This window comes from Mastigoproctus giganteus, chromosome 3, assembly GCF_048544385.1.
Source record: "Mastigoproctus giganteus isolate SK-2022 chromosome 3, ASM4854438v1, whole genome shotgun sequence".
Taxonomy (NCBI): domain Eukaryota; kingdom Metazoa; phylum Arthropoda; class Arachnida; order Uropygi; family Thelyphonidae; genus Mastigoproctus; species Mastigoproctus giganteus.
The window spans coordinates 171815325-171841128 of record NC_143577.1 but is presented as its reverse complement, the minus strand read 5'-3'; the positions used below and the strand labels follow the sequence as shown (position 1 = coordinate 171841128).

Genomic DNA, 25804 nt, shown 5'->3' with positions numbered 1-25804 from the left:
GAAACCATTCTGGAGATCCATCCAGAGAATGAAATAGACACAAGACCTATTTTCCCAAAAAGGAGATAAAAAAATTGACTGCATCAAACAGACTTTCAAAAAGCAGACAGGCTCAGATCTATCTAAATCGAAACAATGAACAACCTGGTCCAATGGAATTGCAGAGGCTTTTGTAGCAATATTGATGACATCCATGAAATAATTAAGCATCATAATCCAGCTGGCATCTGCTTACAGGAGACATATTTAATGCCTCAGGTATCTTGCTTGATAAAAAATTAAACTCTTTTCCAACAAGATGTGTTAAAAATAATTCTCACAGTGGGGTAGCCATTCTTAGATTCACAAGCCCCTTGCGAATGCATTCTTTTACAAATGTCTGTTGAAGTTATTGCCACACAAATAGCAATTGGAGTAATTCTGACACTTGTTTCGATCTATCTACTGATCAATTATCCTAGTACCATTCATGAACTTGAATGGTTCTAGCATAATAAGACCTACTTATTGTGCTAGAACTATGAAGTTCTGATTGACAGACAAAATCTAACCATCCTAAATACTTGTTCACCAACGTTCATCTCCCAACAGGAACATCTCTGCAATATAAAACATATTTCTTGGCTAAATTCGTAAGAGTATGAAGGAGTTTTTTTATGCATGGGTAATGCACACACATCATATCTACTACCAAGGTAATTTTAATCAAACGATGCATTAAAAATATCTTGGTAGTAGAAATGATGTGTGCACATTACCCATACATAAACAAGCTCCTTCAGTCTCTGCAATAGACTTCTCTATCTCCTCTGCTCTCTGATCCTCTTTTCTAATATTGAGTGTAGAGCTCTTGACGATCCAGTCAACAATGATCACTATCCATTAATCTGTAAATTGTATTATGTAAACATCACACTCTGTAACTTCAGTAAACCGCATAAAATGGAATTTTTCTAAAGCAAATTGGACAAAGTACACTTCTCGTGTGTACTTCAACAATCAGATCTTTGAACCTTGTCCAATTGACACAGTTGCCAACCATATTACCAAACAAATTCTAGCAGCTGCATCTATTGCCATCCCACAATCACAGTAAAGCATCTGTAGATCCAAAAATTATTGGTGGAAAAAGAATTTTTGTAAGAGTGCCAAAAAAAAAAAAAAAGAAAAGAAAAAAAATCAAGCATCGAATATATTCTGAAAACATCCTAGCACTAATAACTTTATAAATTATAAGAAACTCAGAGCCAAGGCCTGTCACATTAGGAAGAAAGGTAAAAGAGACTCTTGGATCTGATTTGCAACTTCAATTAATAAATATACTGATGTAAGAATATCTTGGAGAAAACTAAAGCAATTAATTGGCAAATTTCCTCTCAAATTTTCAACTGGAATGGCTCCTCTTGGGTACCATTCTGTTATTTTCTTAGTCCATCTGTCATCATATCTTTGAGCTATGTGTCCTGCCCAAGAACATTTTAGTTCTTTAGTTTTGATAAGAAAGTCCTTTACTTGAGTTTGCTGCCTAATCCATGTGTTTCTCTTCTTATCTAACAATCTGGTTACTAATATAATTCATTCCATTCTTCACTGTGTAGTTCTCAGCTTCTCGTGCAGAGATTGTAAATGCCCTAAGGTACATATTCTCACAGTTGTCTGCCCCAACCACACACAATCCCTCATTTAAAAAGATTAAAGCTTAAGCCAAAAGATCTCAATTTAACTTCAAAACCACATCTTCTTCACCATACAATCAGCCACTTACTATGCTAGAACTTCAAGAAGCCATATATACCTCAAAGAACAGTGCTGCTGGTCCTGACACAGTATATTATATACTTCATTGTCAGCCATTTTCATTCCACTGCAGGATGAAGGTCTCTCCATCAACCGGTTCCTTCTGTTTTGTGCAATGGCCACCCACTTACTACCCACGAGCTCGTGAATTTCATCTGTCCATCTCTGTCATTGTCTTCCAGGTCTGCTTCTAGCTTTTCTTGGGTAACCATTCTGTTATTTTCTTAGTCCATCTGTCATCATATCTTCAAGCTATGCGTCCTGTCCAAGACCATTTTAGTTCTTTAGTTTTGATAAGAAAGTCCTTTACTTGAGTTTACTGCCTAATCCATGCTTATCTAACCTAATTCTTATCTAATAGTGTGATTACTAATATAATTCATTCCATTCTTTGCTGTGTAGTTCTCAGCTTCTCTTCCATTCTTTTGGTGAAATGCCCAAGTTTCACTTCCATAAGTCATTATATACTTAGATATAATATACTACACAGTATATTATATACTGCAACAACACTTAGATAACAACAAATCATTATCTTTGCTGCTGACCATCTACAGTATTTCTTCATTGAACATTCATTCTTCACTTTCTGGCATCACTCCTATATACTGGCAATTCCCAAACCAGGGAAAGGTCACTCTATCCCTCTATAAAAAATGATACACTGACATGGTACCTTGATTCCCAAAGTGTAATCCTGATAACTAATTTAGCTTCAGAAAAAAATCAGTCATCCCTAGATCTCATGGTCAAAGCTGAAACAAACATCAGGAATGCATTTATTCGAAATACAAGGTATACCATAACAAGAATAAATATTTCGAAATAATTCGAAATATTTATTCTTATTATGGTATACCTTGACATAGAGAATGCCTTTGACATCACCTGCTTTGGTATCTTAAAAGATCTTCATTCCCTTAACCTCAGAGTCCACTTACCATATTTCATACAAAACTTCCTTCAGTATAGATCTTTTCAAGTCCGCTGTTACCAAGTCCTCTCAGAAATCTATATACATGAGGAAGGAGTCCTTCAAGGCTTAGCTCTCGGTGCTACCTTAATTTGAAATAATAATAAATCATATAACCAAACTTATTCCCAACCCTGTAAACTCATACCCCTATGCTGATAATCTGACTGTTTCTTGTAGTTCACAGAATATTTCATTGTAGTGAAACTACAAATCTCACTTAACACTACTGAGCTATGGATGGTGCAGAATGTGTAATGACTATCTCATCAGAAATCTAGTATCAGTCACTTTTGTAACAAATGAAATATTTATCTGACTCAGAGCTACACTTAACAAATCATCCTATCTCAGTTATGAATAGCGTTCACCTCCATAACCTGATTTTTGATAGTAAGCTGAATTTCTTAGAATACGTCAAACATCTATAGACTACTTGCAAGAAAAAATGAACATACTCAGATTTCTTTCTTCTACAACATGGGGTGCATGCAGCTACAGCTTGCTTCACTTGTATAGAACTAGATATTATACTGATTATGGCACCCAAGTGTATGACTCTGCTAAGGAGAGCGTGCTAACATGGCTTGCTCCTATCCAACAATCTGTCCTCAGGGATGCTATAAGTGCTTATAGAATGTCACCAGTAAAAAGTCATTATATGGAAGCCCATGATGTTCCACTCTATCTCAGAAGAAAGATGTTACTTCTGATTATGCAGCTAAAATTTGCAGCATACCTACCCACCCCACTTAGCTGATACTTAGTGATCCACAGATTACAATGTAATTTAGAAATAAGCCGGGAGCAGTTTAGCCTACTGGTATCACATTGCAGGCACTATCTCAAACTCAAAATGTACACCTCAAAAAAGTCCTCCTCCAAGATCCAAATAGTTCAATTTGTTCCCTCATGGTCCTGTGACAATTACTTCCTAAACTGGGGGAACCATTCTCTTGCAAATATCAACATACAACAACTCCATACTGGTCACACACAAAATTATCCACATTTCACAAAAATATATACTGATGGTTCAAACTCTGATAGTGGAGTAAGTGCTGCAGCAGTTTTCCTTTTTATCACCATCTCTGTATCACTTCCACTTAATGCAGCAATTATACAGCTGAGTAATTCATCATCAAGCTTGCCCTAGAAAATATTCTCCATCTATCCATCAAAAATGGATAATTTTAACTTTACAAATTTTTACTGCAACTTGTGTGTTGGTCATTCACACACTAGCAAGACTTTTGTGGATTTTTTGGATGACTGTTTTCTACAGCAACATGTTTGAGAGGCAACCAGAGGGAGTAATACTCTTGATCTGATTATCAGCAGTGATTATTCATGCATTAAGAATTTACAGATAAAGGAACTATTGCGTGACAGTGATCACAATGTACTGATGTGGGAATTACTTAAAGATGTGACTACCATCAAGGCTAAAGGGAAGGGCTTTTGCTTTTGTAAAGGTGACTGCAGGGGTCTCAGACAGTTTCTAAATTCTGTACAGTGGGATTAACTGATGATGTTACCAATGTTGAATTTTAAATGGGAAGGCTAATAGGCTTTTCATTCCAACAATCTTGGAGGCTAATAGGCTTTTCATTCCAACAATCTTGGAGGCTAATAGGCTTTTCATTCCAACAATCTTGGAGGCTAATAGGCTTTTCATTCCAACTAAGAAATACTGTTCAAGGTTCAAGCCTAAATGGATGTCAGATGAATTAATGAGGCTCGTGGCAGAGAAGAAAAATGTATGGGATGCATATAAATTATCAGAAGCCTATGGCAGATATAAGCTTGTCTGTAATCAAGTCACAGAAGGAGGTTAGGCAGGTGAATTCTGATTATGAGATATCTTTGGCAAAGGATGCAAAGAAAAACAGCAAATAGTTCATTACTTATGTAAACTCTAGACGGAAAGTGATGAATCAGATTGGACCACTTAACATAGATAGGTTGACTATTGATGATCATGCTCAGGTAGCTGATAAACTGAATGAGTATTTTGCATGTACATTCACACATGAGGAGTTATTCAATGAGGGGAGTTCCAGAAGTTTTCAAACTCTAACAGGGAGCTAAGTGATTTTGTAATAACTGAGAGCAAATCGGAGGAGAAATTGTTGAAGTTAAACATAAGGAAGGCACCTGGGGATCTATCCAGTTATATTAAAGGAGGCAGCAAAGGGAGTTAGCAAAACCACCAGTTTGCTTATTGGAGGCTTGAAGTGGTGAAACCCATGTTTAGTCTCTAGAGCAAAGTTTCCGGCATCCCCCCCATACTTCTCCTTCAACCCATGCACGGTACTAAGTACTATAGGTTTTGATACCTTTCATGTTTGGGGTTTTCATAAAAAAAAAAAAAAAAAAAAAAAAAAAAAACCCTAGCCATAATTATGAGAGTTTCTTTGGATTCAGGGGAGGTCCCCATGGACTGGTAATGTGCAAATGTATCACCAATTCACAAAGGGGTTTCAAAAGGTGACACAAGTAACTATAGATCTGTTAGTTTAACTTGTATTCCAGAGAAAATAATGGAATCACTGGCTAAAGAAGCATTGCATGGTCCTTGAGGTTGTCACAGACATTCTCTCAGATATGCCAGACAAGCTGTACTTGCTACCTGGGAGTCTAAAATGCTGACGGAACTGATATTCGCCGACTGGGCTAGCCAGGTGGGTAAAGTGCCTGCCTGGCAACCCAAAGGTCGCGGGTTTGAATCCCGCCTCGGGTTTGGATCAAAGTACTGCAAAAACCTTGGGAGGTGCACTATGGCCACAGAAGCCGATGCGCCAACAACTACCAAAAAAAAAAAAAAAAAAAAGAACTGATATTCGGGTGACACTCAAGTCAAGTGGACCCAATTTCGGCCAAGTCCAGACGGTCTATGACAGCCAAATCCTCTGCTTGCACCTTCACGATGGTGGGACTGTTAGTAATCCTAGGTATAACCTCTATGCACAAGTACATGGTGGGTGACCACCCAGGTGTGAACCAACGTAAGCAGGGGTCGAGGTGTGGCGCTGAAACCACATGGAGGAATGCCGCCCCTCTATGTTACCAGGCAGTACTAGGTGGTAGATGACTCTCATCAACCGGTGAAATACCACCACTTTGCTTATTGGAGGCTTGAAGTGGTGGAACCCATGTTTAGTCTCTAGAGCTAAGGTTCGGCCAACCCTTCTCTATCTCTTCCATCATGCAGTATGATTGGTGATTTTTGAGGTTATGATGAATGTCGTGGCGAGATCCAATATTCCTTACATTTTGAGGGTACAGCTCTAAAACGGTGTTCGCAGGCCGGCCGCTAGTTAGTACACCGGACCAAATCTATTGGTAACTCTCTAGGAGGCTTCCGGATCAGCTAGTGTATAATCTTGCTACCTCTACTCTGCCAGATAGTGACTGGAGGGAGTCCGAGTAGTGTATGTGCGGGGAGCATTGTTGAGGCCACGTTATATCAAGGATCTGGGTATATTCTTACCACATGTACGCCATATCCAAAAATTTCATTACTTCATTCAGCATGTTCCACCCACTTTTTCTTACTATTGAATACGCCATGAATTGCCAAAATAATAGAGCAAGCTTATCTGCGAAAATATCTAAACCTCCCAAGGACTTCCTAATTCATTTCACAAATATACGTGGTCTCAATTCTAATCTCAACGATGTCCATTTCCACTTGCAGTCTTCCAAACCCCATGTACTTTTTCTGACTGAATCTCAGTTATCGGTTGATTCAACTACTGCTCATCTCAGATGCCCAAATTATTCGCTGTATGATTCCTTTCGTCTCAAAGGTGGTACTTGTGCATATGTCCGTTCTGATATTCCCTGTCAGAGACTTGGCAATTTGGAATCTCCTCTCTTTGATCTTCTCTGGCTTAAAATCTCTATACCTCATTGTGTCAAATTCATCTGTTGTCTCTACCGTTCTCCCAACTCCACTAATCACTTGGAGCTCTTTGACTTCCTCTCATTGCAACTTGACGTTCTCCAGTCCAACTTTCCTAACAGTGAGGTAATTTTCCTTGGTGATTTTAATGTTCACAACTCCAGCTGGCTTCCGTTTTCTAGTCACACTGACCCAGCAGGTCGAGATGCTGAGGCTTTTGCAATTACTAATGACCTAGCACAGATTGTTCATTTACCTACAAGAATACCGGACAATCCTAATCATACAGCCAATACGCTTGATCTTTTTCTCACAAACAACCCTTCTAAGTACAAGGTCGAAGTGAAAGGTCCTTTAGGCACTTCAGATCACAACTTGGTCGCCGACCGGGCTAGCCGAGTGGGTAAAGTACCTGCCCGGCAACCCAAGGTCGCGGGTTCGATTCCCGCCTCGGGCTTGGATCAAAGTACTGCAAAAACCTTGGGAGGTGCAATATGGCCATAGAAGCCGATGCGCCAACAACTACCAAATCAAAAAAAAAAAAAAAAAAAAAAAACAACTTGGTGATTGTCTCTTCTCCAATGGAACCTTTATCTCATGACTATTCCCAACCTCGTATTGTTTGGCATTACAAGAATGCAAAATGGGATGACCTGCGGGACTTCTTTTCTTCTTTACCTTGGTCTGATTACTGTTTCAAAACTTCAGATGTCAACGTTTGCTCAGGTCGTGTGAGTGAAATTATTCTTGCAGGAATGGAATCCTTTATCCCAAACTCCACTTTAAAATCTCGTCCTTTATCTAATCCTTGGTTTTCCAATAAATGTGCTAAGGCCGTCCAAGAGAAGAATGTTGCATATCGTAATTGGCTTGTTTCTAATTCTTCAGTTTCATTTTCTGCCTACACCAAAGCTCGCAACAATTGTAAAGCAGTTATTAATCAGTCCAAACTAGAGTTTGAACAAGCTAAGAGTAGAAAACTTGCTTCTTGCCCTAATGGTAGCCGAGCATTCTGGTCTCTTGCCAAATCTATTGGTCGCAACTTTTGCCCATCTCTGCTCCCACCTCTGTCCAAACCAGATGGTTCTGTTGTCACTTCAGCCAAGTATAAAGCTGACCTGCTAGCATCCCATTTTTCTTCCAGCTCATGTATTAATGATCTTGGTAAAACACCTCCCACCATTCCTAACATGCTCCATTCAATGCCTCCTGTGGTCTTCCGTCAAAAGGATATCAGAAGGATTTTGATGAATCTTGATGCTAAGAAAGCTCCAGGTCCTGATGGTATTTCTCCATTTGTTCTCAAAACCTGTGCTCCTGAACTTACTCCTATTCTTTGCCGCCTTTTTTCACTTGCTTATTCCAAAGGTGTTTTTCCTTCTGCTTGGAAATTTGCTCATATCCAGCCAGTTCCTAAAAAGGGTGCCAAATCCCTCCCATCCAATTATCGTCCCATTGCAATTACTTCTACTCTTTCTAAAGTAATGGAGAAATCAATTAACCGCCAACTCTTAAACTACCTAGAAACTTTCCATCTGATCAACGATCGCCAGTATGGGTTCCGTCAGTGTCGATCCACCGGTGATATTCTGGCTTATGTTACCCATTTATGGACTAATTCAATGGAAAGGTTCGGTGAAACACAAGTAGTTGCTCTTGAAATCTCAAAGGCTTTTGATCGTGTTTGGCATAAAGGTCTTCTAAACAAACTTCTATCTTATGGTTTGCCAACTGTTTTTAGTAATTGGTTATCCAGTTTTCTCTCTGATCGCTCACTGAGGGTGATGGTAGATGGCTCTCTCTCTTCTAACTTCTCCACTAATGCCAGTGTCCCCCAAGGTTCAGTTCTTTCCCCCACTCTTTTCCTCTTGTATATCAATGACCTACTTCCATTGACTGGAAATCCTATCCATAGTTTTGCCGATGATAGCACATTGCATTCAACTTTCCATTTTGAGAAACCTTGTCCTGCTCAGTCAGCTTCAAGTTCTCGAAAATCTGCTGCCAATTCCTTAAATGCCGATCTTCAGGTAATTCTCCAGTGGGGCAAAGACAACTTAGTTGATTTCAACCCTTCTAAAACTCAGTCTTGTCTTATATCTCGCAAAAAGGATTCTACTGCTCCTATGGTTATCTTTAGTGACACTCCGATTTCTAGGCAAAATGATATATCTCTTTTGGGGATTACCCTGACTTCTAATCTCTCTTGGCACAAGCACATTACAAATATTGCTTCCTCTGCATATAAAAAACTTGGTTTTCTCTTTCGCTGTCGGAGTTACTTTTATTCCAAACAGCTGCTCACTCTGTATAAATCGCAAATCCGCCCTGCAATATTGTTCCCACATCTGGGGTGGTGCCCCCAAAACCTCTCTCAGGCTTCTTGATTCCATTCAGAAGAGGGCAGTTAGGTTAATTAATGATTCATCTCTAACAGAGTCTCTCCACTTGCTTTCTCATAGATGTACTGCATGCCTCTTCTACAGATACTTCCATGGGCACTGTTCTTCTGAATTGGCTTCTATAATTCCCGCTCTCTCTTTCGAAACAGTCCGAACACGTGCCGCCACCAGCCAACATCCGTTTACTGTCCAACTTCAAACTTGCAGAACCAACTTTTCATCTTCCTCATTTATTCATTCAACTGCCGTTTTCTGGAACAACCTTCCTTCATACGTATTTCCTGAAAACTACAATCTACAGAAGTTCAAGTCCAATGTCAACAAATATCTTCTTTCGTCTTCTCAACCTCCAACCCAAGCACGGTACTAAGTACTATAGGTTCTAATACCTCTCGTGTTTGGGGTTCACATAAAAAAAAAAAAAAAAACTAGACAAGACTGCAGTAATAGTTAAGACACAGCATGTGTTTGTTAAAGGGAGGTCTTGTCTGACTAATTTGATAGGATACTATGATGTGATCACAAAGGAACTGAATGCCAAAAATAATTTTGATATCATATACTTGGATTTCAGGAAAGCTTTTGATAATATTGCACATGGAGGACTGCTGTACAAATTGGAGAGGTATGGCATTAAGGGTAAGTTGCTACAATGGATAAAGGGATGGTTGAGTGAGAGACGACAGAGCGTGGTAATCAATGGACACTGCTCTTCGTGGACAAATGCTATTAGTGGAGTTCACCAGGGTTCAGTGCTGGGCCCATTGTTGTTTTGTGTATTCATAAATGATATTGATGAAGGTATATCAGGATTAATGTCCAAGTTTGTACATGATACAAAGGTTAACAGGGTTGTTAATGACAGTAAAGACAGTATGTTACTCCAAATGGATCTAGTATTACTTCATCGAAATTTTAGTTTAGATGTTTATGATATTATACAATAGCAGTTTTATACAGAAAATTATCTTTTCTCTCTTATGTTTTTTGGCAACCAAGATTTGAAGTGTAACGAGTTGAAATCTCATTGCAGTTTAAAACACTATCCAGTGACTAAGGAAATTTGTTTCACCTTAGTTAGTTATTAAGGCCGTATTTTTTTAATATCAGTAGTTGTAAAACTGCTTACTACAAAGTAGATAGCAGCCAAAAATAGTCCTTAATTTACTAATTTTGTTCATTAGCTAAGAATGATTACTAGTATTTTTAATTGTATTTTACTCGTGAGATTATTTTATTATTGTTGTACATCCAATTAACACTCTTGGTGTCTAATATAAAAGTGAAAAGTTTAAAATTTTTAGACATTATATATCACTGTGATAGAACCTGTCTGATAACAGGTGTTGGCAAACCCACAGGCCAATAATAAAGAGAAAAAGTGATGTGGATCCACAGACATTAAGTGCAGAAAGCCGTGCTAGGGTAAGTTACTATTACTTGTATTTGTTATTTAAATGCAGAAGTGTGATTTTTTAAAATGAATATTGATTTTTTCCCCCCAGTCTCCTTAATTGATATTTTTAATGCACTAAGTTTTGGTTCACTTTTCAATGCTCCTTTTATAAATAATAATGATTTCTTTGATTATTATGAATTGTCCACTTTCCGTGTAATAGTCCCAGTCTCTGGGATTATTATTGATGTTTAAAATTCTGAATATAGATATAAAATTAATTTAATTAAATGAATAAACAGTACAGTATGACGGGTAAGAACCGTAACTAAGTTTAGTAAATGTAATTACAGAAGCTCTTCAAAGTTTCTCTAAATACTTCTACTAAACTTAGTTACTGTTGTTACAAGTCATACTGTACTGTTTATTCATGTATCCATGGAACCCGGTACCACAGGCCTCTTCAATTTTAATTTAATTATAAAGAACAGAAACAATCTGTGCTTAATTACAGTTCTTTACATGAACCTTTGTATAATTTATGTTCTTTTATGGTTTCCATATTTGTCATCCCAACATACTTAACACTAGGGAGAAAAGCATCCACATGTTCTCATTAATGATATCTTCACGAAGCTAGATTTTAAATAGAGAATAGCATTTTTTAACTTTTGAACAGTTTAGCTGTTTAATTATAATGATCTTAAACAATTTGAAATTTACTTTTTATCCTCATTATTAGAGATGAAACTACCTTACTTATTTTTTCACTGATAAGGAATGTTTGCTTCTTTTGAATGAGCTTGATTTTGTATATATACACGTCATACTTGACTACATACATCATACTCATAAGTTGATTTCTGTAAGGTATAAAGTATTTAAAAACCACACATATGTGGGGTGTTCTGGCAGGTAACTGTCAAAGAGTGTTAGTATACGCTAGCATGACTCATACTTCACAGACTGCTGACAATAAATTAACCAGTGCTTGACAGTTGTGAATGATTAGCATAATGTGTTTTGGTGGTACCTATTGACTGAACTGTTTTGTTCAGTCAACTCTTCTAGCTGCCAACTCTTCAGATTTGCAATGAAGAATCTGTCTTTTTTACTCAGTTTGACTCTTTCTCCATCTGTTTTTTTGCAAAAATACAGTTTTTCTCTGTCTTTCTTTCCTCACAAAAAAAAAAAAGTAAAACTAAGTTAAAATTTAATTTTTTTTTTTTTTTTTTTTTAATTTCTGTTATTTTTATTTTCATTAACAGATTGGCTGTCAGATATGCTACAGTACATTGCAAAATTGAAATGCAAGATAATTGTTCTCTGTAATATGCAGTCATTTCAAAGTACTTATGTGGTGCAAAGCTAATTAACAGTGTTTTTAGTAAGATTCCAAAGAAATACAACATAAAATTTCACAAGGCACATAAAAGATTTTTCAAATCTGAAAAGGTGACACATTTACTTTCTATGCTGTATATGGATGCAGTGTTTCAATTTCTGTATACAATGCAGGCTTTTAAGAAAGCATGCATTGTATATGAAGAAATGCAAAAATAGATAGCATTTCATAGTGACAGTGATGTTCATACATGCTGAATGATTATTTGCATCCTTTGAAATGGTGAAATGGGGAGGAAGTACACTTTTTTTGGTAGGCATTGTTAATAATATTCAATGGATAAGGAAAAAAGAGGAAGCGATGGCTCTGAAAAATGTACCAAATGTACTGCTATGTGTAGCAGCTGAAAAATTATACATTTTTCAGTTGCTATACATAGTAACTGAAAACATGGCAGTAATCAAAGTGATTCCAAGATATATCCCTGCCCTGGGTGCCAAGCGATTGTGACCGAGCTATTTCTCTGTGCTTCCAGTGCGATTTTCAAAAGCAATTTACAGTTCTTTTACTTTCCTGTCGTTAAGAAATCTATTTATTTCCTAATCGCTCTTGTTACAAAAGTACTTGTACAGAGCAAGGAAGGCAAGCCACCTTTCTTTATTTCTCATAGTTTACTACTAACCCCTACTACTTCTCACTTGGTCAAACCAGGCACTGCTCCTGCCTCCCCGTGGCGGGGCCGGAAACGTTGGCAGAAAAGTTAATCTGCCAAGGGCTGAAAGGAGCAAAAATGGACTATACCAATACTGACTCTTTCGGGATCAATGCCCCAACACATTCTAGAGAGCAGGAAAATCACAACCCTTCCTATGCTAAGAGACAAAAGAAGGATACAGACCAGAATATCTGACCTCACTTCCTTATAATACATTCCTTGACTGACCAGCCAGTCAGCAAGCTCTCTCCTTTTCTGATCCAGAAATGTTTAGAGAATGCTGCTGGCTCACCAAAAATGGTACACAGACTAAAATCAGGTGACCTGCTTGTTGAAACAACACAACACAAGCACTCTGAGAAGTTACTTAAATTGAAAACACTTAGAGGAACTCCCATAGAAGTGTCACCTCATGCCACTTTAAACTATTCAAAAGGAATTATAACAGAATGGGATCTTCTACATGTATCTGAGGAAGAAATTAAACAAGAACTCTCAGATCAACACATTATTCAGGTCAAGAGAATCCTAATTAAAAGGGATGGCTCTTTGCTTCCAACCAGAACCATTATACTAACTTTCAACTTGCCAAATCTACCAAATTCTGTAAAAGCCGGATATTTGAACTGTCGTGTCCGACCGTACATACCAAACCTGGCGGCAAGTGAGTGCATTGAACCATTGAGGCTAATTATGCGAGCATCACTAGACTCTGGGGAGATTCCCTTGGATTGGAAAAGTGCCAATGTATCTCCCATACATAAAGGTGGCTCTAAGAGTGAAGTGGTAAATTATCAACCTGTCAGTCTGACTTCAGTGATAGGGAAAATCATGGAAGCAATGATCAAGGGTGGAATTCAGGATCGTTTGGATCGAATTGAAATTCTCAAGGATACTCAGCATGGTTTTGTAAAGGGAAAATCATGTTTAACAAATCTGGTTCGCTATTTCGAAAGGGTTACTCACGAGCTGGATTTAGGGAATAATTTCGACATTGTTTATTTAGATTTCAGCAAAGCTTTTGACTCAGTCCCACATGAGCGGTTGCTTTATAAGATGGAACGGGTTGGAATCACTGGGAAAATCCTTAGATGGATAGCAGGATGGCTTCGGGGCAGGAGGCAGAAGGTTGTGATAAATGGCTATTCCTCAGATTGGGTTGATGTAAGAAATGGGGCTCCCCAGGGATCAGTATTAGGACCACTGTTGCTTTTAATTTTCATAAACGACATCGATGAAGGGGTAGAGGGCATGATGTCTAAATTTGCAGATGATGTTAAAATCGGTAGAGTAGTTAATGATCACTGTCAAGCTGAGCTTCTTCAGAGAGACCTAGATAGACTTCAGGAATGGTCAGAAAAATGGCAGCTATGCTTTAATCCAACAAAGGAAACAGTAATCCCAAAATAACTTATTCACTTGGTGGAGTGAATAAACCCAGTACTGGAGGAAAGGGACTTGGGTGTTACGATACGGTCAGACATGAAATTCTCTGAGCATTGTAAACAGGTTGCAAGGAAGGCCCATGGTGTCCTGTCGATGATCTATCGAACTTTTGCAAGTAGAGATAGGGACATGATAATCCCATTATATAAGGCTTTTGTTAGACCACACTTGGAATACTGTGTTCAAGTATGGAAACCGGACCTAAAGAAAGACATCGAGCTTCTTGAAAGAGTGCAAAGACGGGTAACTCGCCTAGTAGAGATCGGCAAAAGGGCGTCCTTATGAAGAAAGACTGAATATGTGGGTTGCAGAGTTTGGAAACTAGACACCTTAGAGGAGATTTGATTGAGGTGTTTAAGGCTCTGAGAGGCATCAGTAAAATGAATGAGGGCAAAATTTTCAAGATTATAAATGATGCTAGAACTAGGGGACATAAATTCAAGTTACAGGGGGAAATGTTTAGATTGGACTGCAGGAAGTTTTATCTTAGCCATCGAGTTATAAATTACTGGAATAATTTGCCTACATGGGTGGCAGAGGCTGACATTTTGGGGAAATTCAAGGGACATCTGGATAGTACCTTCGGGTGAGGGAAGCGCATAGGATGATAAGTTTAATTTCCTTTTCTTTTATTAATTATTATTATTTTTTTTTTTTATCATTGTTTTATTCAAGTTTTTTTTTTTTTTTTTTTTGGCTGGTGCAACATAAGCCATAGGCTTTCTTGAACCATGCGGCCAATAATGGCCGCATGGTGCAAGAAATTTGGGCATTCACAGGTAATATGTCGAGGGGACTGCAGTATGTGCTTCATGTGGGTCTTAAGATCATATCCATACTGAATGTTCTGCACAGTCTTTACAGTGTCCGAACTGTAGAGGAACTCACTCAGCTTATTCCAAAGACTGTGAAACATGGAAAAGAGAAAAAATGATTCAGAAGTACAAAACCGAGCATAAAGTTCCATATCTTGAAGCAAAGAAACAAATATCACCAATTGCAGTAACACGCACATACGCAGCAACTGTCCAACAGCAAAAACAGATAAGTATTATTGCTACCTCTACTACTGCGGTTCAAACTAATGTTACAGTCCCTCCCAACATCTCTATATCTGATTAGGCTCGCTCAATCTTAGCTCCATCAGTTAAGTCATTCTCAATGACAACTTCCAATCAAGCCATCAACACACCAGTTACAATTCTTCCAGATGCATCTTCTCCCCCCCCCCCCCCCATTATCCACAAATGCTAAAGATAGAGATACAGAAGACAAAACCCTCTTCATGATCACATGGATACATATGAAATAGAAGTCTTAGAGGAACCGATCTTAGAAATACTTGTTGAGGAAGAGATGGATACTCGTCCACACTTCCCTAAAAAAGAGAAAAAACCTAAACGAAATAAGCAGACCTCCGTTCACAAAAAGACAGATACAAATACAAAGCCAATATAATGCATACAATAATACAGTGTTATTGTCGAGGTTTCCGTTGGTCCCTTTCCCTTTATCGTTGTAATACATAAATAGGAATTAAGAGAAGTTTCTGAAAATTTGTTTTTTATATGATTGAAGATTTCAGTGAAGGGAAACACATTTCACCATAACACCGTAACGTAAAAACCCACAGAATTCCAGTTATCGTGATTATCGCAAATGCAATAAGATCGAGTTTACTACCTGTTTATAATTAGATGCACTAAAAGAAAAGCCCAATAAACCCGAAAGTGCAAATTATTTTTACCGTTTTCTGGTAGTGACCTCCAGAAATGTGTTTTAGAAAAATATCACAAAGTTGTTCAAAATTGATTCTTATAATGGGAACATATGATAATGATGAAAAGGTACTGCAATTTCCATTATAAATATGACCTTTTAGAGAGATAAATAGCTTAGTAATATAGCGAACTTTTCAACTTCCAAGGACTTGGAACAAATTACGGAAAGAAAAACAACAACAAAAAAAAAAAAAACAATGTGTTATTGGCTTCACATTACAATATTTTCGCGATACCTCCATTTATTCCAACGGGATGCAAATTACGTTTCCACGATTTTTTTAAGTTTGCACCGGTGGGAAAAAACTTACGTAAAGTCGAATTTCCGTAAGTTGAGTATTACATAAGTTGGGGAGTTCCTGTATTCTTCTTCTGATTGGCATTGATTTGATTTAAGGAATTATTCAAAATTAATATGATTATCCAATTCTATTGAGGTATGCATTTTATGATATTTTTTGTGATAAGCTAATATTGGATTGTCATTTGTGGTCATCGGTATCGTTATACTATCATTTGAATTGCTTCTTCCATCCCACCTTCTTTTTCTTCTAATGGTGCAGATGGTGCATTGTTCATCCATAATAATATAAGTGCATGTGGACTTCCTCGATGTTGAAATTCATTTGAATTGCTTCTTCCATCCCACCTTCTTTTTCTTCTAATGGTGCAGAGGGTGCATTGTTCATCCATAATAATATAAGTGCATGTGGACTTCCTCAATGTTGAAATTCATTGCGTTTAAAGAAATTCAAAACATAATATTTCCCAAAAGGACTATAGATTTTCAATTTTAAAATTTTGAGTATACTCTCAACAATTTTATTAAAATATATGGCACATGTTATGGAGTCTTCAATTATTAATGTAGCTCTTTCCATGTAAGGTAGATCCATAACTTCATTAGTTGTAATTTCTCATTTATATCTGAATTTGTATAACATACATAGTAATACGGGCCATTTTGGTTCACTTGCACTCAATGTCAAGAACATTGTAGGTTTTCCTAATTGACGAATCATGGCAAACAAATTTCACTTACGTTGACTCAATAATATGCTGAATTGGGAATTGATTTTAGAAATGCCAAGTTAGACTGTAATGACTTGTTTATAAATTCTTTCGATTCCAATTTAGAACGAGTAATGTTAGCTTTTATTCATACTGATTTAAATGCAATTTGCAAATGTTGGGGAGTTACTCCACAACAGTCAGATCTACGAATTTTACTCAATGCCATCATAAAGGGAGTAATTTTCAATCCATTTTTAAATTTTTGTGTATGTCCCAAATATATAGCTGGAAAAGTTCTTGTTATTGAATTATCAATAGTTCATCAACATTGTTGATGGGTTCCACAATTTCATCTGAATGTTCCTGTTCACTATCATCATTTGTGCCCAAGAAATTGTCACTCACTTTTATGCCATAATTTATACAAAGGTGAATTTATCAAATACCGTAACCATATTTCACTATTTTCTTCTGCACACATCCTTGTAGATATGATGATTTATGTATGAGTCTTTGTTTTTTATGTACATTAATGGCATAATCGTCATCTAATTCTCTAGGTAATTGATGAACCACCGTATTTACATTAACTAGTACATTGATTACTTGTCCAATGATCCCAAATTGTCCATGTTCATAACGTAAACAACAAATTTGCATAAAGGGTAATCGTGGTGATATCAAACACTCAGTTACAACATCCAGTGGAGGCAAATGATAGGATATGTTGGATATATCATCCATTTGACATGGCCATAGTTGGTATTCGTCCCTCTTTTAATGAAATATGACATGTATTACACATCATGAAAGTACTCACTTCTTGTAAATGAAATTCATTTTAAAGTAATTCATATGAAGTTACTGGAAATGGTTTCAAATCTAATTGAAACCATAAACAATCACAAACATTACAACTAAATCGAAATTGGTTTTTGTACACTAGTTTTTCAAACTCACTGTCAGCTCTTGTAGACACTATAGGGATGTAATCGGGAATCTCATTATTAGCCATTTCTAATTTCACCTTTTTTCTTGCACGATATTTCTTTGTTCTTTCTGCTGGAGTTTTAGATTCCTCGTAAGTATCAAACATAGTAGAACTCTGTGGTTGAATTTCTAATTTCCTTTTCTTCCATTCAGGATATTCCTTCATTATTTCAGCTCGAGTTTTTTTGGGTACAGTTTGAGAACTCCCAGGCATAACAAAATACTCTTGTTGAATTTCATCTGGATTCACATTTCTGTCCAACTTCCCTTTCTTTCTTTCTTTCTTTCTTTCTTTCACGATATTCCTTTGAATGCTGGGCTGTAGATTTTGGCACAATCACTCATGTATTAATCATTATGCTGATATAACAGTATAGCGTAGCTTGTCACTGCTCAGTTGTACTTGTTGTGTCACTGCACGCAACAAGTACAACACATGAGCATCTGGTTTCGTCATGATTTCTAGGTAATGTAACGCTTTTTTCCAAATAATGACGGTAAAAGCGTTTTTAATGTCAAAGGTTTAAACACATATGTACACATTTTCTTCCTGTCTTTGATTAAATGTGTAACATGACTAGTAGAAAATTGGCAACCTTTAGCATGTCTATTCAAAGAAGAGTGTTGTAGTTAGCATTAGCATTAGTAGAGGCATTTGATGCAAGAAAGCAAGCTTATGCAGCATCAGCCAAAAAAAACAAAAAAAAAAAAAAATAAATAAAAAATAACCACTTCCACTTCACCCCTCTGTTTGTTCGAAATACCAGCCCAAGTTATCTTTTCAGTTGTGTCAATGTCCTCTTGTTTTACATCTGAACAAAGTGCATCATCTAGCAGGTGGGCAGGAGCAGCAGTGCATAGCACACGCTTCTTGATTAGACCAGGATTCGCGCCCGTGACCACCAAATACGGAGGATGCAGAAAGGTCAGGGAATGACCACTGCATATCCCCGGAGCAATATGGCCTTAGTTGCTAATGCTCATAAAAACCAAATAACAAACAAGCATCATCTAGTTTCTCAGGAGTAATGACACTATCAATGATTTCTTGATCTGAGAATGATTGTGATAATTCAACCTCATTATCAACAGCAAGCCATGCATCAACATCTCCAAATTCAAGGCTATGTAAAGGATTTTCTGTTGTGGTAGATTGAAATGTTTCTATTACTTTTCCTTGACCTTACATTAAAACCATCAATATCATTTTCATCAGATGGTAAGTCAGCAGACACGACACTTGGCATATCCTCCATGCTCTCGCAGAGTGACAGGTTTCACAGTATTACAAGCAATTGCTATAGAATATATTGCATTTTTAATTGTGAAGCCCTGTTGAAAGTTGAGAATGGAGATATCCTTGCTAATCATTTGTTTCACTTTTGTAACAGCATTTAAAATTTTAAATTTTAAAATTCTCCTTGATCCAGACTGAATGAGAGAAGTGACACTGGATGGTAAATAACAGGAAAAAATAATTTCCACAATCATAAACTAATTTGGATTCATGAGGATGGGCCCTACAGTTATCAAGAAGTAAGACACATTTAGAATTTGGACTCTTCCCCATATCACATAAATTCTTTCGAACTGCCGGAACAAATTCATGAGTGAACTGATATTGAAAAATTTCCTTATCCATCCAAGCATTTTTTTGGATATGCTTGGATGAATAAGGAAATATATTATAAGTCATTGACAAATGCATAATTCCCTTCAAGGCTGGCGGATGATGGTATTTACCAATTACTAAAGGTTTAATTGTATGTTTGCCCAGTGCATTTATACACATTAGATCTGTCACTCTTTCTTTATTTTGCTTAAAACCACTAGCACTTTTTTTTCTTTGCAACCTGCCAATGTTTTTTTGTGGCAAAAATTTCCAGTGGAGACCGGTTTCATCAGCATTGTATATTTGGTTAGCTGTAAGATTATTGTCATTAACAAGCTTCTCAAATGTCACACTATTTATTCTTTAGCTGCCTCTATGTCAGCAGACTGCTTTTCTCCTGCAATGTCTAATTTTCTAATTCCATGTCTTATCTTAAATTTAGTTAACCATTCATCAGTAAAAGCAATTGTTGTATAAGTGCCCATTTTTTCTTTAAAATCTTTTGCTTTGGCAATAATCATTGACCCTCATATTCCAAGCATTTTAATAAATACATTAAAATTCATTCCAGTACATTCCAAGCATTTTAATAAAAACCACTCATGCAGCACTTTATCTAAGTTTTCTAATTTTGGCGTGTTTAAACTTTTTCTATCAGCTATCTTATTGTTAAGTTCCGAACATGCTGTAAGTTCTAAAAGTTTGTGCTTTGAATGTTTAATGTTATACAATGTTAACGATCCAACTTTATATTCTGCCAATTAATACACTCCTACTTATGCCCTATTCTATTTTCTTTATTATATCAAGTTTGTCACTAAGCTTTAATGTTGTTCTTCTTTTCTTCTCTGTATGAGGTTTATTAACTTTAGAACCCAGTGAGGGTTTTTTAATTTAAAATAAATGTAAAACAGTGGTATAATGTGTGATATCAGTACAGAATTCAGTTTCAGAATGGTGGGCATAAACAAATACAGTAATCGCATGACTTGCCATTTTCTTTTTTTTGGCACTGCAAGACATCTATGCTGTATGTAGACATCCATTCTCAATGTGCCATTAGCTCAACTGTTCTGTTGTTTGGAATGCCATTATTTCAACAGTTTACTGTATTTAACCATGTTAAAAATAAAACTGAATTTAGATTTTCTCTCACTAATGAAACATTGGAAATGCTCTTGACAGCTAAGTATAGACAGCTTTGTTATGAATGATGCTTTGGCTCAACATTTATGAAGAAGACAAAGTCTTCAACAATGCACCCAATCCAAATAGAAATCTACAGACAGAAAAATCCTAGGCAAGTAATGTGTGAAAGCATACTGTATTAGTAAATCATTCCAAGGCTCTATTTTAACATAAAATGTTGATTTTGTCAGCGAAATTTAATTTCTAGTGTAGTGCGGAATTTATAAAAATCTTTTGCCTTTTCCAAAATATCTTTTCTGTTCTTTTCCTCTTTTTTTTTTTCAACAAACTCCTACTTTTTTTTTGTAAAAAAAAAAACTGTTTTTCATCTGTTTTTACTGCTTGCAATTACCCAGTTTCTAGCTTTCTGCAAATCAAAAGTTGGAAGTCGTAAAACTGTTACCCTTTATTCCTCTTGATTGTAAAATGTATGGAAACGAATAGGAAGAACTACCAGGTATCATGCAAATGATGCAATCCACAGGAGCAAAACAGGTGACCCATACATTTTGCATACTACAGTATGCTTTATCAGTGAGAAAGGACTACATGAAAAATGACAAAAAATGGTTAAACAGTTATGTTACATTATAACTCACAGAAATATGTGCATATAATGGAACATATAATATAAAGAAATAATGAAACAAAACCAAAGTTCATATACAACTTCTGAACCAAATAATAAGTTCAGGTGAGTTCAGAGCTGGTTACACACAGTTGAGACAGAGTGGCGGTCAGGAGAGTGATGTGCCGGGCTCAGTTTGTGGAACATCAGAGGGAGTCTGCACTAAATAGAGGTATAAGAAGGGATATCTGAGAGGCATCAGGCGTACAGCATGTGTGAACTGGAATCTAGAAGAAGAAGAAGAAGACAACAAGAGCTAGAAGTTCTTCAGGAAGGAGCTTGGTTGGGGGGGGGGGTGAGGAATCCCTTGTTGGTGCATACAACCAAACTAAAGGGGGACTTTAGGCTCCCTTCTTGATCGCTTTATTGCCAGTTTTATATCAATTATATTCATCTGTCAAAATAGTTTAACTATTCAATGTGAAATAGAATTTACCATAAATTAAACTATCATATAAATAACATATATATATATATCATGTAAATATCATATAAAACCTATCAAAAAACAAGTTAAGAAGTTAAAATATGACTTACCAATGTGTTTTATATTTTATAGTTTCTCCATATTTATACAGATGATAAACAAATTTTCTATTTCATATAATATATGAAACTGTGTCTTGAGAGTGAAGTTCTGCTTGATAATGACTTATGAACAATTTATCTATATGTATGTTAGTTCTCTGCTAATTTTCCACCACTTGCACCCTCAGTTTTAATATGGACTTTTGCACAGCATCTATGTGATACCCTATTTTGTTTTAATTATAAAAAAAGTATCTTTAGTGTTTTTACTGAATTGAAAATGGTGATATATTAATTATGATTTGATAAACTCAATTAAAAATATCAAACAAAAATAAGCAAGAGAAACCAATAATAACAATAACGTTTTCATCATATTTTTTGGAATTTTCAAGGTCACTGATCTCCCAGTATGAAACCCGGACACTTGTGTTTCGTCTGGTAGATGTAACGCGAACAGCTATACAGGAACTCCCCGACTTACATAATGCTCAACTTACGGAAATTCAACTATATGTAAGTTTTTCCCAGCCCGTGCAAACTTAAAAAAATTGTGGAAATGTATTTTGCATCCCGTAGGAATAAATGGAGGTATCGTGAAAATATTGTAATGTGAACCAAATAATACATTGGGTTTTTTTTTTTTTTTTTTGTAATTCAAGTCCTTGGAAGTTGAAAATTTTGTTATATTACTAAGCTATTTATCTCTCTAAAAAGGTCATATTCATAATGGAAATTGTACTACCCTTTCATCGTTATCATATGTTCCCATTATAAAAATCAATTTTGAATGCCTTTGTGATATTTTTCATTTTTCTAAAGCACATTTCTGGAGGTCACGGCCATAAAAAAATTTGCACTTTCCAGTTTATTGGGCTTTTCTGTTTGTGCATCTAATTATAAACGAGTAGTAAACTCGATCTTATTTCATTTGCGATAACTGCAATTGTGTGGGTTTTTATGCTGTTGTGGTGAAATGTGTTCCCTTCATTGAAATCTTCAATCATATAAAATACAAATTTTCAGAAACTTCTCTTCATTAATATTTATGTATTAAAATTATCAAGGGAAAGCGACCAATGAAAAGTGCAAGTGGTGGTAGTGCCAGGAAACAAAACAAAATTTATTTAAAAATGAAAATGATTAAAAAGTACGAAGCAGGACAAAGTTTGTGATCTATTGCAAGGGAATTAGGTCTTGCTGCTTCAACAGTGAATACTATTTTAAAGGAGAATGCGCGTATAAAGGAATATGTCAAAGGATTAATGCACTTAAGATCAACAGTGATCACAAAACAGCATTCAGGTGCTATATCAAAGATGGAACAGCTTTTAATAATATGGATCGAAAATCAGATTCAGAAGCTAGTGTCCCTGAGTCTAATAACCATTCAAGCAAAAACAACAAGTATTTATAAAGATATTAAGGATAAGTACGGCAAATCCCAACCCAAGTTTGTGGCAAGCAACGGGTGGTTTAATAGGTTCAAGCATCATGCTGGTTCCAACAATGTTAAAGTATGCGGTGATGTCGCCAGGGCCTATTCTGCAGCTGCAGAGAAAATTTGTGATGTTTTGGAAAAAATTATTGATGAAGGCGGCTATTCAGTATGGACTTTTTGCTCCATGTCTTTGGCATCAACCTCCAACTGAAGTTGGAGGTTGATGCCAAAGACATGGAGGAGTTAATAGAGGGCAGAGATAGTGAAAGAAGAAAATGCTGACGAAGCTCAAGATGAACCAAACGAGGAGCCAAGACACTTCATCACCAGAGAGATGGCAATAGCATTTCGTGAAATTGCATTGGCAATGGCGAGGTTTGAGAAGATGGATCCTGACAGTGAACGATTCTTAAAAGTTAACAGAGGGGTGAATGATATGCTTGCTTGCTACAAAGAAATCTACGATGAAAAGAAAAAAGCCACTGTCCAGTCATCCATGACTGCTCTGTATTGGAAAAAAAAACCGGATTGAACATACATTGCCAAAGAGGAAAATACAATGCCAGGTTTCAAGGCATCAAAAGATAGGGCCACGCTCTTGCTTGGGGCTAATGTAGCAGGATTACAGATTAAAACCACTGCTTGTGTAACATCCTGGAAATTCTCATGCATTTAAGGGCATCAATAAAGCCACCCTACCCATGAATTTTTGATCAAAGGATAACAATATCTCTCTTTGAGGATTGGTTTAAATGATGCTTCATTCCCAAGGGTGAAAAATATTGTAAAGACAATGATATTCCTTTCAAGATTTTGCTTCTATTAGATAATGCTCCTGGACATCCTACGTATCTCGATGATCTACATTCAAACGTGAGAGTCATATTTCTGCTGCCAAACATGACTTCACTCATCCAACCTATGGATCAGGGTGTTATTTCGTATTTAAAAGCATACTATTTACGCACAACATTGCTCAGGCACTGTCTGCAGTAGATGGTGAGAAAAATTTTACATTAAGAGACTTTTGGAAATCTTACAATATTTACCAAGCTCTCTTAAACATTAATAAATGCCTGGGCAGAAATTACTAAAAGTTGTTTAAATGGCGCATGGAAGAAAATATGCCCACGGCACGTAAAAGGCTTCGAAGGATTTGAAAAAGACGAATCATATGAAGAGATTACAGATAAGATTGTAAAGGTTGCAGAGCTGTTGTTGTTGTTATTTGGTTTTTAGGAGCATTAGCAACTAAGGCCATATTGCTCCGGGAATATGCGGTGGTCATTCCATGACCTTTCCGCATCCTCCGTATTTGGTGGTGACGGGCTCGAAACCCGGTCTAATCAAGAAGCGTGTGCTACGCACTGCTGCTCCTTCCCACCTGGCTACGGAGGCGCCTAGGTTGCAGAGCTACTTCAGTTGGAGGTTGATGCCAAAGACATGGAGGAGTTAATAGAGGAAGAAGAGAAGGAATTATCTAATGAAGAACTTATTGACTTTCAGGCAGAGATAGTGAAAGAAGAAAATGCTGACGAAGCTCAAGATGAACCAAACGAGGAGCCAAGACACTTCATCACCAGAGAGATGGCAATAGCATTTCGTGAAATTGCATTGGCAATGGCGAGGTTTGAGAAGATGGATCCTGACAGTGAACGATTCTTAAAAGTTAACAGAGGGGTGAATGATATGCTTGCTTGCTACAAAGAAATCTACGATGAAAAGAAAAAAGCCACTGTCCAGTCATCCATTAATATGTTCTTTCGTAAGGTTTAGTGGCTTCTAAACCTCCACAGCCCTCAACCCCCACAGCGGCGTACTTATCAGCTGAAGACATTGATTCTGGCAAAATGCTCGAGAGGTAAAACTTACTGACATTATGCTCGTCTCCTCTCTTTTTTGTAATTTTATAATTTTGAAATTTTTTTAAATTGCACATTTTTGTAATTTTTTCTGTGCATGAAATAAAAAAAATTGAATAAATACAATAAATAATTCTATTTACATGTCCGTCAAACATTTCTTTTTTGATTCAATCAATTCAGCGAGCACAGTTGCAAATGCTGTACAAGCATGGGGAAATTCCCCAACTAACATAGCGTTCAGCGGAATGCAATCCTTATGTAAGTCGGGGAGTTCCTGTATTTCTGTCAGATGTTTGCATTTAGTTAATAAAATCAAAGCCTTAGACAAGATTAGATACCTGTTACTAGTATCTCACAGACACCACATGGGAATGAAAGTGCCTAGAGAAAGGTGGACAGTTTTGCTCACTTGGCATCTCTTAAATGTCTAAAAAAAAATTTAATATCCCAGAATACATAGTATTTGAGATTTAATTAAGACTTCTTTCTTTGTTTCGGGAACTCACTGTTTTCTCTACTCAGGCCTGTGAAGTCAGAACATTTCTTTGAGGTACAGTTTTTCTAAAAAAAGGTTTTACAAAATTCTGTTAATCTAATTATGTTAAATAATTAATTAATTAAAGTTGTAGAAGTTGCCAATGGGATTACAGTTTCTTAGTTTCAGCTTTGGATATTTGGGTTACAGAATAATTCTTTTTGGGCAATTTTGATAATATTCTACATTATCGTGAGTATTAATTGCAGTAATTGCAATATATACTATATAATAATTTAGA

The 25804-nt window shown here is 36.5% G+C and overlaps 1 protein-coding gene across 3 annotated transcripts in view; it reads left to right on the top strand.

Moving 5' to 3' along the window:
- LOC150088410 (1-phosphatidylinositol 4,5-bisphosphate phosphodiesterase classes I and II-like) overlaps positions 1-25804 on the top strand; it is a 1046313-nt gene that overhangs the window by 875790 nt on the left and 144719 nt on the right. For 2 of the 3 annotated variants that reach the window (XM_090369497.1, XM_090369499.1), the window contains exon 28: positions 10423-10504. In XM_090369497.1, coding sequence (XP_090225623.1) covers positions 10423-10504 — 82 coding nt within the window. The remainder of the gene's footprint in view (positions 1-10422; positions 10505-25804) is intronic. The other variant, XM_090369498.1, reaches the window with a different exon arrangement.